The following is a 19,160-nucleotide window of genomic DNA, read 5'->3' on the forward strand; positions in this document are numbered from 1 at the left end:
ATAAATTCCAGTTAAAAGCACTTGATTACTAGAAACTTTTAAAAAATACCCTCCAGCTATACACTTTATTTCAAGTAACTACCTATCAATGTTTTACTTTGTGGTAGTTAATACGCATGTTATACGGTCTTTGTTATTTCTGGGATTGTTCCTCCATCTAAGTGGTCGATTCCCTCTGAATTCGTAACATGGTTCATGACTCCTGTCTTCCAAGTCCCAACAGATCCAGACAAACAAGGTAACTTGAGTAGTTACAGCAGAAACGGTTTTAACTAATTTTGTTTAATCCATCAGGCATACTCAAAAGTCTTCCGGTTACAACTCGACCAATGGAACCAGGAGTGAAAATTTACATGTTGGGAAATAACTTTAGGAAGTTAAAGCAAATCCCATCAGAGTTTAATTATCTTAAGAAACCCTAATATTTTATTTTCAACATTAAAAAATATCATATTTCATGAAAATGATCAATTCAAGCTATTAAACATACTCAGAAGATTGTTATCCAGCACTACCCTTGCTGTCTCCAATACCACCCCTCAACCTAAACACATTTCTCTCAGAAGTTCTAGATGTAGAATCCAGACGTGGTATTTCTGAAGTTCCGCAAGTAATTCCAGCGTGCGGCAGGATTAAGAATCACTGGCCTTTATGACATAAATGGCATAATTCTATCCTTGCCACAGTAATGGAATGGTTTCAAAAAGTGAAAATACCGGATTTTATTTAACAATTAGAATAATTCATTTTATGTGAATAAGAAACCTTACAGGTCCAGTTAATTCTGGAAGATACCTTATGATGACAAAGGAGAATAAGGCAGAGTGAAAAGACAAAAGAAAGAAGGTTCTTATGGCAAACTGAATTAATGAAGCAAGTCCAGCCTGAACTGCCCTACGTATCTCCAGACTTGATAGATAAGCCTTGTTTCAATGGTGGGCAGTCATACACATGGACTGCTCAGATCTTCAAGACAACCTGCTGCAGGGAGCAGAGTTGACTGAGCCTCACATGCTGTTCCTCTGGGTCTGCGAGGCCATTCTTTCCCTGGGATGCCAACAGCCTGTGACTGAGCATGGTAAAGGTATTACTACAGCCCATCCTGCCCTGTTTGGGACTCTCCCAAAGGCAACCTTGGCTTGAGGACACCCCACTGGCCTTGCTGAAACTTACTCAGAACTGCACTGGAATCCAGACTTTTCCTACTCCATCCTTCTTTCTTTTCACAGAGATCAGACCTATTTTGTGTCTGAAGGGTTTCCCTGCCAATTCCTGTTCTTTTCCCTTTTATTTTTCATACAAGTTTTCTCTCAATAAATCCTTTTCACATCTAATCTGTCTTATATTTTCTTGGAAGACCTGAACTAATAAAGATGGATTTTCTATACTTTTGACCAAAAGCACTCTCACTATATTAAACAGGACATGTATTCAATTGCTGTAATAAAAGCTAAAGTAATAGAAATTTAAACAAGATAAAAGTTTATTTCTCTCTCAGGTAAGTGTCCAACTGCAAGGAGCTGACGTGGCAGTTTCATGATGTCAAGGACCCAGACTATTTGTACTTTGAAGCTCTGCCATTCTCAATACACAGTTTCCAACTTATGACCACTGTGATGACTTCTCCAGTTCCTGCCACTATGTATGGAGCCCAGGCAGCAAGGTAGGAAGGGAGAGGAGAAAGCAAAGTATACTCCCCTTCCTTACAGTGTACCCCCTTCCTTACAGCATGATTCCAAAGCTGCACACATTTCTTTAGTTCACATGGCCTTATCTTGCTGCAATGGAGGCAAGAAAATGAAGTCTTTCGCTGCATGGTCACGTCACCAACTGAAACTCTACTACCAAATGAGCAGGGAAGAATGGATATTAGAGAATGTCTAGTGATCTCTACCACAATTAGTTCTTCACTATTCTAGCTAAATCAAAACAGTTTCTTTGAGAGACCATTATGTTTTGTTTGAAAATTATTCCACAGCTTCTATGACTTCATGTTAATTTTAGACCAAAATTTCAAAACAGACAACATCGAGGACTATGAATGAATCCACCACTGAATTTTTTAAAATGCATTTTGGGGATATTCTTTGTCTTTTCTATTGCCATGAACAACCTTTAAAAAGATAATAAGAATATAGTAAGATTTTGTGATACTCATAACCACTCATATTTTAAATGTATAAAATGTAAATCAACTTTTCTCCTGAAACTACAAAATCATCTATGCCTACAAAAGCACTCAACCAAAAAAAAATCAACAATTATCAATAATTTGCAGGCCACATTGGGTAAAACAGTAGTACAAATACTTTTCTAAGCACAGAAATATATATATTTAGGGAGAAAAAAGATAAAAGAAAGGAAAAAAGTAGAAAAAAGAAAAAAAGAACCCAGTCTCTTCCAACAAGTTAGAGTACCTGGAATTGACATCGCCATGTCCCAGCTGCCCATGTTGGCCATATCCAAATGTATAGACATCTCCATTTTCCATTAAAACCACTGAAACCAAAATACAGAGCTTTAATTTTTCTTATTATATGTATTTTATATTTCTATCACAGTCTACTAAAGGGAGTGTAATTTTTGCTCTTTAAAACTTATAGAGCAATTAAAAATAGAAAAGTGAAGCACAAATTTATATTTAATGAGAAATAAATATAATTTTAGTTCTATAAATGCCATTTAATTACATTAATTTAAATAAAACATTGGTTTTGGTCAAAAGTAAAATTTTTATAATAATGAGCAACTCCATATAAAATATTGTTCTCTCAAATCTAGGATAATTCTATAGATAGCAAAGAGATCTGAGCTCTGCACAAGTATGTACATCAATGAAATGTCAAAACTTTAATATCGGTCAATGTTTTATCAAGTAAGGAAATATATTTAACATCAAAGAATTTAACATTTTTTATTTTCATAAAGGTTGAATACTACAACTTAAGCTATATAACCCAAATGCAATACTTTACTAAGAATTTAATTTTTTACATTAAAAAAATAAATTTGTTGATGCACATTTCTCGTCGAACAGTAACAAAATGTGGGACCATTTATAAAAATCAAAGAATTCTGGAGTTCAAAGAGATTTCAGATATTATTTTATATTCAAGATTTTCCTGAAGTGAATTATAAGTCCATTAGAAGACAGATTAGAAGTCAGATCTCTAGACAAGTACTTATTCCATCATGCCACCGTTTTTAAAGGGATTTTGTAATAAATACAAAGCTTTTATAGAATTGAGAGATACTGCAGCACTATAGCTTTTAATACACAATTAACTAAACCACATTTATCTAAACTAAACAAATAAATGGTTTAGCACAATTGTAAAAATGCAGTTATACCCTAAAGTTCCAGCTGCTACCTGAATGGTGAAATCCACAGCTGACTTGTACTGCCCGGAGTTCACAGTCAAATCGCACAGAGCCTGGCGGATATGTTGTGATTTTGCTGGCATCCTTTTCTCCTCGTTCTCCACTTCCATCTGTAAGTGTTATAATTTGTAATTAAGTCATTATTCATCTTCGAAATAAAATTTTAAATAAGTTTACTATGGAAGAACAAAGAGAAAAATGTTAAAAGGAACAAGCAAGAAGAATCTGCAGCTGTTAGAAGTGATAGATCAAGAATCTACCTGCAAAGAAGCAATTTTGAAAGGATATAATACTACATACTTCTGTTTGCAAATATCACTAAATCAATAAAAACAGTGAAAATATCTGGTTATGAATAAAACCTATTAAGCTAATCAGTTATGTAATATAAACAGGTCATTAATAGAAACAAAATTCTAAATGTAATAATTTATATGGGAAAATTTAGTTTGCACAAAAAAATAACTGCATGCAAAGTCATTTAACAATTATTTTAAACTTAGTGATATTGTTAGTACTAATCATTTAAAAAAATTCCTACTTGGCTCACAAATGACTTAGACTTCCCAAACACATCTTAGAAAGGCTACCCTGTCCACCAGTATTGCTAAACTCAATGAAACTTTAAAAAATTTTAAAACACCAAGTAGCTTTATCCAATATATTGTAATTCAATGGATTAATCTCATTTATCTTCCATGTCCCACTTTGCCCCTCAGCCATTCTGCTTTGTGGTCTTCTGGTCTCTAACCACTAACTACTCTCAACCAAACTTTTCTTTTCTCACTCCTTCTTTCCTCCTTCCTTCTTATAATTTCCTCCCTTATGCTTGCCTTAGGCCTTCTCTGGTTTCTACATTTGGCTTTGAATATTCTGGCATTCTAGGCATAAAATAAAAACGCACATTCCAGAATATAAAACCTTTATTTGGAATGTGCAAATAAAAGAGGCAATTAACTTTTCCTAATCTACAACTATACATCATTAGAATATGACCTCTAGATCATCAAGATTCAAATTCCTTGCACATGGAATAATATAAATCTAGAAGGAATTTCAAAGGTCAGCTAGTCCAAGTCACTCTCTTTTGGAGTAGCAACTCTATGTATGTGTGTACGATATGAAGATACACATGTAGATCTACAGACATACCTATTAATTCTGCATTTTCATTGCCCATTTTAGAATGATAAGCAGAATAACATCAAATTATTTCATGTTCACATTATCCTTTCTTTTTTTATCTAATATTTCTAATCTTTAGTAACATCCAGGTAAGACAAAATTGGCCTAAATTATGACATAACTTTCTATAGCTAAATGACTATCGTTTTGAAAAGCTTTAAACTCCTTATAACACTAGGACAGTAAAACCTCACTAATTCGGAATAACGTGGAATGGGTTGTCCTATACGACTTATTGAAAAGGTCTTTATCATAGAACATTTAGGTAAAAATTCAATTTTAATACCTTTAAGCAGTACAGACTACAGATTAAAATAAATGCTACAATAAATAAAAGGTGGTTACCTACATTATAATTCAAAATAGGCCTATATTACATAAAAATGTACCATAAACATGAAAGTCCTTTAACATACAAGAATTAATTGCTGGACCCAGAGGTTGAAGGCACGTTGAAGGAATCCTTCATTTCTTGAGCCCTTGGTTTGAAAAGCTAGTGATTTTAGACAGGTTTCCCCTTATAAGTATGACCCTGAAAATTCAGAGGAAGAAATTATTTTGAATTTTTACTCAAAAAAGATCACAAATACTGCATCATAAATTCTGAATTAGTGAGAGGTTTTACTATAATAGGATAAAAATATGATTCCTCTTCTGCTAAATTATCTAATGTGGGTTTGCTAAATTAAAGCTGCAAGAATAAATGGGCTACAAAAAAAAACAACACACAAAAAAAACCAGAACATTTGGTTTCATTCCACCTAAAATGAAATACACTCTTAATTCAAAGACTCCTCATCTTAAAAGGCAGTGGAATGGTTAAATATAAACAAGGGCCTATACAGAAGAGAATAAGCAGCTTCCAAACACTGTACAAATAAGATGACAGATGTACAGAAATTTCACAGCTTTATCTCAATTGGTAGAAATATCTAATTATTCAAACCAAATCTGGTTTAACATAGAAAACAAATGATGTTCATGATTTGGCCAGACTTAACTAAATTCAATATTACAAGTATCTTTCCATGTTATATAAATGGATTGATGCCTAGTTAGAATCTTTTATTTTTGAATTTGCCCTCTCTCTTGAGTTAAAGATTAAATATGGATACAAATCCCACAATAGAGATATAGCATCAGGGAAGGAGGAAAAAAAATGTCTAATAATTTACTGATTAAAACCATGGTAATTAAAAGAACTGTAGCTATTATTTAAAGGTAAAAATAACTAGAAACATTTGTTCAAGTTCATCGAAACAAACCTGTATCTATATAAAATAATTTCTTGATTATTATAAATGGTGAAAATATTATTATTACAAGTAAAAATAGGACTAAGGTTCTTAATCATTATCAGCAGCAGTGGCAGAATTTAAAAAAATATAATTTCGTATCTGGTATTTGAAGACAATTAAAAATCAAGTACAATTCTAGTAATTTAGAAATTTACAAAAGTCTATCAAAGAAAACAAGGTACCTCACAAATAGCCAAAAATTTGGTGTAAATTCCAAGAATTGGCAAGTGAAATTCGGGAAGATTAATTCTGCTCGAGCCCAGTACTCAGTAAAGTGTTAATGAGCAGCAATAAAACTAACCTCAGATTTGTAGGAAAAATAATCTGAATATTCTTAAAAATGGCCATGTAGATATGAACATATCTATATTTTCCCTAATATAAATATGTTCACACATATGTGATATTGAAACTATATAGGTATAAAGTTTGAGAGATAGTAAAATATTGTGTGTGTATATGTGTGTGTGTGTGTGTGTGTGTGTGTGTATACATATTTGTGTATACACAAAGAGGATTGGGTATTTAAAAAACTTAGCTTTCTAATTTTTATTTAAATCTACACTTTTTTGAGTAATCTTATGGTTGTGCATGTCACAAAAAGTATCACAGAACAGAGTGAGTACTTTAAGCAAAATCACTGAAATAAACAGCAAAGCAGTAGCAACTCAATTTGCTAAATACTTGCTCTGTGCTAAACACTGCAAATTTAAATAGCACAGTGGATAAGTGCTTTTGGGCAGGAAAGCCCAACAGAGCTGGAATGGAATCCTGGCTCTACTATTAGAGAGCTGTATGACAACTGGACACTGGACTTTGTAAATCTCAGCCTTCTCAGCTATTAAAATAGCAATAATGGTACATTACCTCACAAGGTTCTTATGAAGATGAAGTGAAATAACAAGAAAAGTGCTCAATAAATAATCACTATTGTTGCTTTCTTTAATCAATAGGTATTGTTATTTAATTTTGCAGCTGTGAAAATCAAAGCTTAGAGGAATTAAGTAACCAGCCCAAAGGAATAAATGGTAGAGCAGTTTTGGAGTTTGATGGAAAATAAGACTCATGCATTTTACCACCACCAAATGTCTGACATCTTAAATCTTTTGTAAATATAAACTAATTACGCATTCAAGAAATCTCAAATTTTGTACTTTTAAAATGATTCTATAAGAGAAAGGAATTCAATTTGAAGAATTAAAGCCCGTATTCATAGAGGATTTCTATTTGCAAAGAATATATAAATGTATTTATAAACATCCACATCTATATCTTAATTTAATCCTCATATTTACATAATCAGTTAGGAATTATCATTCTTATTTTTAAAATAAAAAACTAAAGTCAAAGAAATTAAGAAATTTATGAATGGCCACATAGTTCTAGTAAATGACAAATTTAGGATTAAAACTGAAGCGTAATTTTGAAGGCATAACATTTCCAACACACCACACCATTTCTAAACAGAAAACAGGTATCAGAATCACACAGATGTTTATCAGTGTACTTCTGGGTTTTCATATCAGTCACTTCAAGATAGATTTCAAGACTATCAGAGTAATTCAAATGTTCCTAATTAGTAATACTGTATTAAAATCTTTTTCTATGTAAGGCACCGAACAGCTGAAACAAAATGTTAACTCAGATTATCTGTTTGAAATATAGTCTCTGGTTACATTTTTAAAATAACTTACTATATCTTATATGAATTATATATTTATTGATTCAGCCTTAAGTACTCTATTTTGCCTCTTGTCAAAATTTGCCTGTATAGGATGTACTCCGTGACCTTCTCTGAATTTTCTCCAATCTCCCAGAAGCTCTCCAACTTTCCATCTTAGAGCTCACTCCTGTTAACAATAAATCCACAGTTCTGACCCTCCACACACCCCCATGAAAAAGGCACAATCTAGAAAATTTTAACTGTTTTCATCCTACAATTTTTACCACCAACATAAGTAAATGTAAGACATAACACAGCAATTAAAATAATGAATATCTCAGTGGAAGACAAATAGGGTAAGAAAAAAGAGAAAATATATATATATATATATATATATATAGCAAAAAAAATGTATTAAAAGACACTGTATGTAGCAACAGTAAAAAGCAGTGAATGACAAAATGATTAAATGACAGGGACAGTGACTGTAAAGGGAGTAGGGAGAATTTGTGGGTCTACAGGAATTAGTAAGTGGTAAGTTAATACTCTATATCAAATAGGGCACCATTACTTACACTTTAAATTTATATTTTGGTGGTAAAGAGATGAAATTATTTCATTGAATAAAACCATACAATCTAATTAAAAAAAAACAAAAAACAAACAAACAAAAAAAACCCCTGTAATACTATAAAATAAGTCCTTCCAAACAGGTTGCTACAAATATTCAGAGTCTTGTTATAAAATTACCCTGTGGCAGACAAGGTAAAAGTGAGGCTAGTTATTGTTGAGTGATTTCTATTGCTAATCATTGTGACATTATAAAAACGTTTGTAAGATTTGTCTCCATTTAGCATTTCATTTTAAAATTCTGAGGAAAAAAATAAAGATGTTTGTCTACAAGATATCAATATGAAGCCCGAAAAGGTTTAAACTCTCTCATGAAATGTATTTAACCTCAGGTAAAATACTGGAAAAAACTTCACTTTTATATAACCGGGGGGGAAAAAGACACTGAGAAAATCTAATCTAATAGTGGCATAGTAGAAAATATGAGATCAAAGATTCTGGCAATAATTAAAATAATTTACAGAGCATACCCAAAATATTGTTCCTCATATTTAAATATTTATGGTATTGTTAGAGCACTCAGTAAATAAAGCAATCATAAATTTTACTATGGTTAATCACATCAGATTTAAAATACTCTCAATTTTTAATTCTACAGAACATATCTTAAGTAGTACTCTATTTGTGTTTTTAGTAAAAATAGGTTTTTGTCTGTTTTGTTTGTGTTTTTGCTTTGAGTGGCAAACTGATAGAGACAAATAAAAATAAAGTTGATTGTAATATGTAGTATGTGAAAGTTTAATCATAAAATTAGTCAACAGTTTTATAGCAAAAAAACCCACAAAACGTTAGCTTAATTTGACTATGTGAAATATGTGTTTTTAAAACTTTCTGTTCTACTTGCTGGGATTTATCTTCGGCATTTGAGAAAACAGCAATTGTAACTTATTCTGGTCAAAGAGCCCCTGTTCACATACCAGGATTCAAGGCAGAATTTATATGTAAATTTATAAATTCTCTGTATTAAATTATTTCCTGATCTTAGTTGATCCATAATCTATAAAGAAAATAAGTTTGATTTAAGAATATTTTTAATTAATCCATAACTCTAATGCCAGAAATAATTGTGCATAGATAGATTCCCAGTCATTCACAAACTTGTTGGACTTCTGACAGTTTCTGAGGACTACAATAGGTCTCCATAACTCACTCTTTGCTTATACCTATATCATGATTGGAACCTCAAATATCGAACAATTCATGTGTGTTGTGTATAAAAACTTTGATATTAAAACAATGGAAAAATGCAATAGCAGTTGACTCATTATCACTTTATACACTGAATTTAGTAATCTTGTTAATTCTAAAGCAAATAAACAGCATTTAAAGAAAGTAAAATGCCAGATGGCAGTCATCTAAGAATAGATAATAAAGCATGAAAATAGAAAGCAATAATTACTTTTTCCACCGTCACTTAACATTATTAAATTTGAAAAGAAATGGAAAACAAAAAGATATACTGTAAAATGTCTTCTTAAAGTTAACAAAAAAGTGAAATAAACTTGATAGTCATTGACAAACAGTACAAGTTTTCAGCATGTTCTTTCTCCTCAGGCTATATAATAATGACAGAAGCAAAGTAGAAGAATTAGGGTTGTGCATTTTCCCAGAGACAAAATTCAAATGAGTGGAAGAAATTGGGAAAGTATCCCACCTAGTTGATAAGGAAGACCAAATACCTTTGTGCTTGTCCCGTTTATGCTTTAGCTGTGCTGGATGGGATCTGAGTCTGGCTAGAGCCTGTTCTCGATGGTTCATAAAAATAGGACCAGCAAATACAAGGGGGCCTGAGGAGAAACATTTTGTATGTGCATAGAAAAGCTCACAAAATGAAAACACTACAATGAACAAAAATAATTCAAACTAAAAAGCATGGAAATTTATTCTTTACTGTTTTGGACATCATACTTTTCTCCCGATAAACCCTCCACCCCCAACCATAACCTATTCACCATTCCACACACAAATTTTAATATCTTAAATATCTTTAATATCTTATAGTTTATATAGTCAGATTCTATTTTTTATACCTATAAAATTATCAGGTAGTTACGAATAGTCTCAAATAAATAATCGGAAAGCATAATTAAACTAAAATATTTTCTCTTACAAATTTTATTTTACAAATATTTTTAACACCATACATTCAAACTCATTAACCATTTATGAAAAACAAATACCTTACCTATTTTAATACCAAAAACCAATTAATTTTTTAAATTAATGATTAAATTTAAATAAGGTCTTCAAGATTTAATACCCATATCAGTCTTGCTACAAAACCAAGATAAATGTTATTAACTGCATTCTGTCATAGAGGCAAGAAAACAAGATGGCCAAAAACAAAACAAAAACAAAAATTACTGTGATCTGATACAAGCACATATACACACACATATGTATATATAGAAAATCACTGTTTTATAAAGACAGAATTGTAGTTCTATTTGATTTGATTTTTCTAAAAATGGTAAATCTAACTTTAAACACTTACACAAAATCAGAACAAGAATAAACAGCTTCCCATTTATGCTGAAAAGGGGACTCTAAACCCAGTAACATTTATGGAACATTAATCATCTCTCATAAAATCGTTTCTTTCTGAAGCTCCACTATGAATGTATATATACATACACAAATATATACTCACATAGATTACAGTTATTTCCACTTGCATAGTATTCAAGGAAAAAAATGTATGGCCAAATTAATTTCAATAACATTTAAAAACTGCTTTTTCCCATTATCATTTAGCTTGAAAAGAAACTTTAAATTATACCTTAAATTTTCAGATATTTTCATATAGAACAGAACTATAGCTTCCTTGATTTTAATAACATCGAAAATGCCTGCAAATTCCAAAACACTCTAAATTTGATAATGAAGTTACCAGTATTTGAAAAGAAAATTGACAGTATATGAGCACTAAATATTTTTAATTAAAGTAATTTTCTTTGTGATTCCCTACAGATCTTCAGCTATAATTAATTTTTCTAACAATGGAACAAAATGGAACAAAATGAAACTGTTGTCCTGTTATAAAATCTAACAAATGTCAAATTAAATACCAAAGTACCCTTCATTAAACATTAAAAATTGGTAGAAAAAGAATATTTTAATTATGTCTCTAGATATATACAAAAATACAAGGAGCACTAATTCTATTAAAATCCAAGAATAACATATTCTATTATTACTACAGATAGAAATGTGTTAATGTTAGAATTAAATATTATTTCCTAGCAATACGGCACCAATTATTTTTAAGCTAAGAATATATAAACCGAGCTCCATTTTTTAAAATGTAATAATGAGATATAATTTGAATATCAACAAAATATCTTATTTCTTCAACATGCATTAATTTTCAACTGATTTACTAAAGCAGATAATATAAATCACTCTAAAAAAACACCTTCCAACTACACAAAAGAATTGCAAATATTAAAATAACAATATTAAGTTGTATTACCATTTTCTTATCTCTGTGGTCTGCTTGGGATATTTCTTCCCATAAACACAGTACACCCATAATATTCATATTTATCTAACTTCTCAATAAATTCAATCTTATTAGTCTTTTGATATATAAATCTAGCAGGCCCATGGGCAATTACACTTAAAAAGTATACCATCCGAGCTCAATTTAAATCACCATTTATAATACTAGGCTATCAGGTTCTAAAATACTCTGTATCTCATAGACTAAAATAATTTTTCTTACAAACATAATATAGTCATTCATTTATTTACCAAACATTTTTATTATTTTTAATGTAATAAGAACTAGGTATCATGGATATAATGACAAAGACAAAGATCTCATTGGAATTCAGTCTAATAGAGAAGACAGAAATAAAAACAAAGAATAACAATATGTTGTGATAAACGTTATAAAGGAAATCAGTATACAGTATATTCTAAAGGATGAAAAGTGATCAAATGAATTTGAGTAAAACAAAAATTTCAAAGAATGAGAAAAAGGCTGTCAAGAGAGGAGGAAAAGAAGAGAGGGCATTAAAGGTAAAAGGAATAGAATTTATAAAAGCATGAGGATGTTAAACAACAATCTGTATATTCATTAAAAACAAACAGAGCTGAAATGGATGGAATATAGGGTTACAAAGCAGAAAGTGGTGGGAAATGAGTTTGGAGATGTATACAAAAAACAAGTAAGTAAAATCTTTCTATACCATGAAACTTCATTGTAGAGGTGATGAGAAGTCTGTGAAATGTTTTCAATTAGTCAACAAAGACATATTAAGTACTGACCAATTTCAGGCACCAGGCTCGGTCCTTGGATAAACAAGCCACCATCTTTGCTTCAAGAAGCTCACAGTCTACTGGGGGTAGGAAGAATTTACACACATCTCAATAAGAAATTACGACAGTGTGCTATGATAAAATTAAGCACACTGGAGGGGCAGCTAGCAAGCCTTGAGGATGGGAAAGTAAGAAATTTCATCATACAAAAATAGGAAAAAAACACACAAGCTGAGACCTAATAAAAAAGGTATGGAGTACTATGAAGTTTCAGAGATATAGGAACAAAATGTTTAGAGACAGGGAATAGGAAGAAGAGTAATAAAGAGATGAAGCTGCAGAGATAAAATGTGGAATTCACTCTGAGAACTATGAATAGTTTTTTGGTTTTAAACAGAAGAGTGCTTTTAGAAAAAAAACATTCTGCATTTCAGAAAAACTATTCTGGATAGAAAGTGGACAATAGCTTAGAAGAAGATAACATTGAGGGTAAGACCATTTATAGGATCATTTTTGCTGTAATTCAGACAAAGAACAGAAGTGGACTGAGCTAAGGGAAGGAACAACAGTGGCATTCTAAAGAAGTAGACAATTCAAAAGCTTTAATAATTTTTTTTAATAGAATTAAGAAAGCACAATTACCATAACTTGTTGGTTTATTTGGTTTAGTGGGAGGAGGAGTGAATGAAACAGGAGAGTGAAAGAAAAGATTTAGATATTCAAAAGCTTCCTCATTCACGTGTAGACAATAGGTTTTTCAGAGAACATCCACAGGCAGGTAGGTGGAAAGGGGTGACTGGAAAAAGTGGCAGTGTGAAATAGGACAAGCTTTTCAGAAAAGTTATTGGTGATACATTTCAAAAATCTAAAAATTATTAGTATGCTTTGGCCCAGTAATTGTACATCAAGAAATCTATCCTAAGGAAAACTCTGAAATATATATATTTTTATTTTCAGATCAAAGGTGTTACTATAACCTTACTGTAACAAAAATTAAAAATCCAAATTGGAGCATAATGAATAACTATGATATATCCATTCAATGGAATATTTGGCCACTAAAATGAGATTTATGAAAAATTTTACACAGAAAATGCTTTTGTGTTATTTAAATTAGAAAAGAGATAACACTACTAATTGTTTTGCAAAAATGCCACCCTCATACATTAGTCTGGAGAAGATAAATTCCTATAATATTTTAAAAACAATTTAAAATATCTATTAAAATTTAAAACAAACATTCTCTGGCCCAGATATTTTATTTCTGGGAAGCTTTACTATATAAATAAAAACTCTAATACATATGGCTTCAAGTTTAAGAATATTTATTATATCAAAACCCACAAAACCCTGAAAATAACCAAATGCCCATCAACGAAATAACGGTTGAATAAACTGTAGTACAGCCATATTATGATATGTTAGGTAGCTATTAAATAGAATATGGCAGATCCATATTGACTGACCTAGTGTATGTTCTTCATGTTGTATTATAAAATGAGAAAAAGATGTTATAAAGCACTGTTATATAATGCCACTTTGTAAAATAAACATATGACTATACTTTCACACGTGTAGATATCTGCACATGATTACATTATAATGGATTAAGACACGGAAGTATACCCATTGGACTAGACCTCATTTGCCTGGTAGAGGAAAATGTGAAGGCAAGGGAAAAAACACAAGCAAATATAAAAATGTATATACTGTAACATTAAACAAATATAGAAAACATAAAATTCAGTCAGTGATATAACTGGCATAGTTAAATTCCAAGGTAAAGTATCCCCAGTAAAAGTTAAGAAGTCAGGATTTGAACCAGAATCTAACTTCAGAGCCCATGCTCTTAACCACCATGCTATACAGCTACACTAACCATATAACTTATTATCCAAAAGAGATTCTGAGGGAACTATTAAGAAATATGCCCAAACAGTAGGCATAAAATAGGACTGTCCCAGGCAAACCAAAACAAAAGGTCACCGCATATACAGCTAACTATTATAAAACTTTGATTTGACATTTAGAGTGAAAAGAAAGAAGGAAAAGTAGCCAACATTATTTGAGCTTAGTTTTCCTTATAATAAAGAGCCAAGAAGGAATACAAAGATAAGATCATTGATACCATCTGATGACTTGAGAGTTATACTGAAAAATTCTATTTCACTTATAAACTTAATACAAGTCTCACAGAATTTATACATTGATCAATCCTGTGTAATCTAAAAAACAAATTAAAGTTATCACAAACGTCATTGAAATAAAATCTGTAAATGAATACTACTGTTACCTAAGAACATATATTTAAGAAAAATATGCAGAAGATTAATATCATATTTAAAGACAAAGTTCCAAATTTATCAAAAAACAGTAATAAGACTGCTTTTAGGGGTTTCAACACATTCCATTATAGAGACTTTGTGTCATAAACAGCAACTAAATGATATGAATCGGCCCTAAGGCTGACTGAGTAAATCTTTAATGCGAGAGTGAGATCCTAAATTCTGATCAACTCTAAAACAACACAAACTTGGTAAATGAGATAGCTAAATCAAGTAAAATAATTTAACATAACATAATCATAAAGTTCTGAAATTTCATCATTAGTAAAAGCCAAATTACTAATGAGCATAATTACTAACATATTACTAAACTGTTAGTATCTAAAAAGTAACAAGCATACGCCAAGAAAAAAAAAAGACAAGAATGTGTGGCAGTTGGAACACTAAAAATATATCTGTTCCTCATGGTGACAAAACAAGACTAACAATCCTCTCTAGCACAGTGCCAAACAAGTGCCCTATGACACTGAGCATGGGACTCAAATCTGTATCCAGGACCCTCAGGCAGAAATGCTGCTTCACTAGACCCACTTGATTCTGATGGTAGCAGTCCATGGAACACACTGTGAACACTACTGCCCTAGAGCAGTGGTTCTCACACTTCAGCACCGTAAGAATACCTGGTGGGCTTGTTCAAACACAGTTTGCTAGGCCTCATTCCCCAGTTTCTGATTCAGTCAATCGGGGGTGGAGCCTGAGAACAGGAAATTGTAACAAGTGCCCAAGTGATGCTGGTCCCTTTGAGACCACTTTGAAAACCACTGTCTAAAAATAATGAAAAGTATAGTACCTGAAAGGGATTCCTCCATCCAATTAAAATATATGTATTTTTTAAAACACAAAGGTAAAATGTAAGTGTCTCTGAACCAATCTATATTTTTAAATAAACAATGGCTTCGGTTTTAAAACATAACTCTTATTTTGTTTATAAAGTAATGTGCACATACTGAAGAGTATTTAGAAAAAAAAATTGTAAAGAACAACTCATTTCTCAAGAAAAATCACTATTATCATTTTGGTATTTATCATTCCAGTTTATTCCCCTATCCAATTGTGTACATTTTGTTTTCTTATAAAAACTTGTTTTCTTATAAAATTGCTTATAACGAAATGCTGAGGCGGAAAATAAAGATTATAAAAGTATCGTATCGTGGTATTGTTTTATAGTAAAACAATTTTCCAAAGTCACTGAATAAGAATCTGAAGTTTGACTTTTAAAAATTGATATAATTAGAATTCTTGTTTAAAAGTATTTGTACAAAATAAACTTTGTAAGTAGGCTTCCCTTTGCACAGTACCGCGTTAACTGAAACTCATGCATATTGGAACTATGTCCTCACTGCATGATTCCACAGTAACCCTAGTGACTGTGCAAAGCAAGGACATGGTTCTAATATGCCCAAATTTCAGTACCATGAAAAATTAAGGTCCATAATGAAGATTCTAACCCATCAAGAAAAGATGTATTTACTACACATTCTGTTTTAACATAAATGAAAGAGGATGATATGTGTCAGAAAGCTCAACCAAAATATAAGACAATTTTTGGGCACCAATAATCAGAATAAATTTTTCAGTATATTGACTGCATATGAAATTAATTTGTCACAAAATATACACCAACTGCCTGGAACCTAAGACTGTGTTTATAAGGTCAGATATAATTTCTATAAATATTTAAATAAATTTTTTAACCTTAAAAGGTTAGAGTTTATGTTTTAAAGGTCTATGACACATTTTAAAATAAATGGATAAAGAATATTCTGCAATCACAAAGTTTTGTTGAATAACAAAATGCATAATCAATGTCCTTTTACTTCTGATATGCAGAAATATATTATGGCTAGAGAAGAACAGCTTTTTATAGAAAAAGAAAAAAATTAACAAGGTATAGAGTATTAGACAAGTGATTATATGTCATCATAAGGATTTGCTATATACTTTGGCTGAAACATAAGAAACTGCTGAGTTTGGTAGGTCAATTCATATGATTCAACCTAGTATTTTCAAAAAAAAAGGAAAAAACAGGTACTAAAAAGGTACACTGATAATTAACTTTAAGCAAATCATATAATTAACATAAAGGAATTATCACTCAATTACTATATGTCTTAAATAACCAGAACTTAAAATTTACCCTATTTTCTACTTAACATTTAATGTCTATTTCCCCATATATTTATACATTATTCTCATTAAAATAACCTTTAAAGGCAATAAGTTCATGTAAACAAAGCCAAACTAACTGCAAATATTCACTGTATCAATTCATCAACATTGTTTATTAGTAAAGAACAATCCTCAAGTTCCAAACATGTTTTATAAATTAAATAAAAACAGAATTTATCATGTGTGCTACATATTTTACTACTTATCCTATTTTACATTAAAAAAAAAAGATGCCTAGAAAAAATTGTAATGATGGTTAAATGGGTAATAGGTTCTATCTCATGCATCAAGCATCATGTCATTTCTAATAAGAATTTAAAATATACAATATCAGAAAATATTTCTAATCAAGATTTTGTCTAGCAGAGGAATAAAATCACAGACCTCTACCTTAATCCTACAATGAAGATTCTCTTGGGCAAAAATAGACGTATTACTAAATATAAGTATTACTAAAAATTCCTAAAAATACTTATATTTATCTCTGCTTGTTGGATAGATACTAAATACCTATTAAAACCACCATTAAATGTATTTTTAGGATGAGAAATGATCATTAACAATGAGGAAAAGATAAATAGTAAATCTACCTTTGCAATTAAAACCTGCAAACTCTCCAACTTACCATTCTTGTATATAACCAGAATAAGCTTTTTCAAAAAAAAAAAAAAAAAGACACATAAAAGCATAATTATGCACTGGATTTATAACAAAGAGTGGTAGGACTACGCCCAAATGATAATGATTATAAATGACTAAGAAAACAAAATACAATACTATACTAAACTAATTTGTTTATGGTTACAAAGATGAATACAAAATCTGGGTGAAGAATAAATTCTTAGAATTCATGTTTTTTAAAAAAGTTGCTATCACTAATAATTTTTTTGCGCCTGGCAAGTGGCACAAAAATTCTTAATATGGTTGACTTATGTGATAAATACCCTATTGAATTAAATGTATGTTATCAGCACAATCATAAATACTCTGAATATTTTCACATTATTTTCATGAGTTACTAGAATATTACTAACTTTAATTTCTATTTCTTACCAAATCAGCCTATTCTGTAAACTTTTCAGAGGTCTCAGTATAGGGTAATAAAAGGGATTTTCATATACTTTCTGCGGCTACCTCTTACCTCTTCCTTCTTCTAATCTGTGTCTCCTGATTACTCGCTGCCGTTTCTCTTCTTGTCGTAACTGAAGGTGTTCTTCAATGTTAACCCCAGGTACTGGGACAGCTGGATGATTGACAAAATAATATATACAGATACGTGTGTGTGTCTGTGTGTGTGCACCACACACATACATGTGTATATACACATATATAATAGATATAAGAGAACTATATGATATTCAAGAAAGTAAAAGTTAACAAAAATACTGTCTAAAACACAAATTATTTTTACAGCAATAATCTTAGCTAAAAAGAAAAAAATCTCATTCCTTAATTAATGACATACTATTAGTTACCATACAAGCAGTATTGCATAATTAACTATTAATTTAATTTTCTAACATATATCTAATAGAAATTGTTTAAACTATCCAAATTACCGAGTTTAGTAGAATCAAGCAAATTACCTAACAGAAGATCTAAAGGTATCATCTCTTTCACCGCATCAAGAATTCCTCTTTGTCTTGCCTCTTGGCCATCCAACTCTCTTGCACAAGCCTTGCAACATCCACACACAGCACAGCCAGATTCTCCAGAACCACAACCACAGATCCTAAAATAAAAAAAAGAGAAAAGAATTAACTGAAATCCTTCTACTCTTGCCTTAAAACTCTTTTCTATAACATCTTTTCTGCATTTCTGAGATTAAGTTAAATGAAATCAGGATCAAGATGTGATTTTTAAGAAAAGGTATGAACAGATGAATAACTGAAAACAAAAGTTTATTAAGCATCTCAGAGGCATAGTTGGTATATTTCTACAGAAGGTAACTTATTCTTCAAACATCTTCAAAGATTCTATTAACAAATATTTTCAAAGTGAAGCACCAGTAGCTTTACTAGTAAGTGGTCTGGATGATTTGACTGATAAACGAACAAGCAACCAGACATTTCTATCTACCAGATAAGTGAAGGGAGGTGTGAGCAGCCTTCAATGAATGAGCCCAGCTTGTCAGCTTCTTACATTATGACTCCTTTCTCCTTCCTCTCCTTTATATGCTATCATCTCCCATTTGCTCCTTTCACTACATCTAACCTGTTATTTTTC

At 31.0% G+C, this 19,160-nt stretch overlaps 1 protein-coding gene across 1 annotated transcript in view; it reads right to left on the minus strand.

The window, feature by feature from the left end:
* MYCBP2 (MYC binding protein 2, E3 ubiquitin protein ligase) overlaps positions 1 to 19,160 on the minus strand; it is a 265,889-nt gene that overhangs the window by 178,341 nt on the left and 68,388 nt on the right. The window contains exons 16-20 of the mRNA XM_011378152.2: positions 18,521 to 18,666; positions 18,076 to 18,177; positions 9,837 to 9,944; positions 3,372 to 3,491; positions 2,418 to 2,499 (exon numbers count right to left, since the gene is read on the minus strand). Of these exons, the coding sequence (XP_011376454.1) occupies positions 2,418 to 2,499; positions 3,372 to 3,491; positions 9,837 to 9,944; positions 18,076 to 18,177; positions 18,521 to 18,666 (558 nt within the window). The remainder of the gene's footprint in view (positions 1 to 2,417; positions 2,500 to 3,371; positions 3,492 to 9,836; positions 9,945 to 18,075; positions 18,178 to 18,520; positions 18,667 to 19,160) is intronic.

This window comes from Pteropus vampyrus, unplaced genomic scaffold, assembly GCF_000151845.1.
Source record: "Pteropus vampyrus isolate Shadow unplaced genomic scaffold, Pvam_2.0 Scaffold332, whole genome shotgun sequence".
Lineage (NCBI taxonomy): Eukaryota > Metazoa > Chordata > Mammalia > Chiroptera > Pteropodidae > Pteropus > Pteropus vampyrus.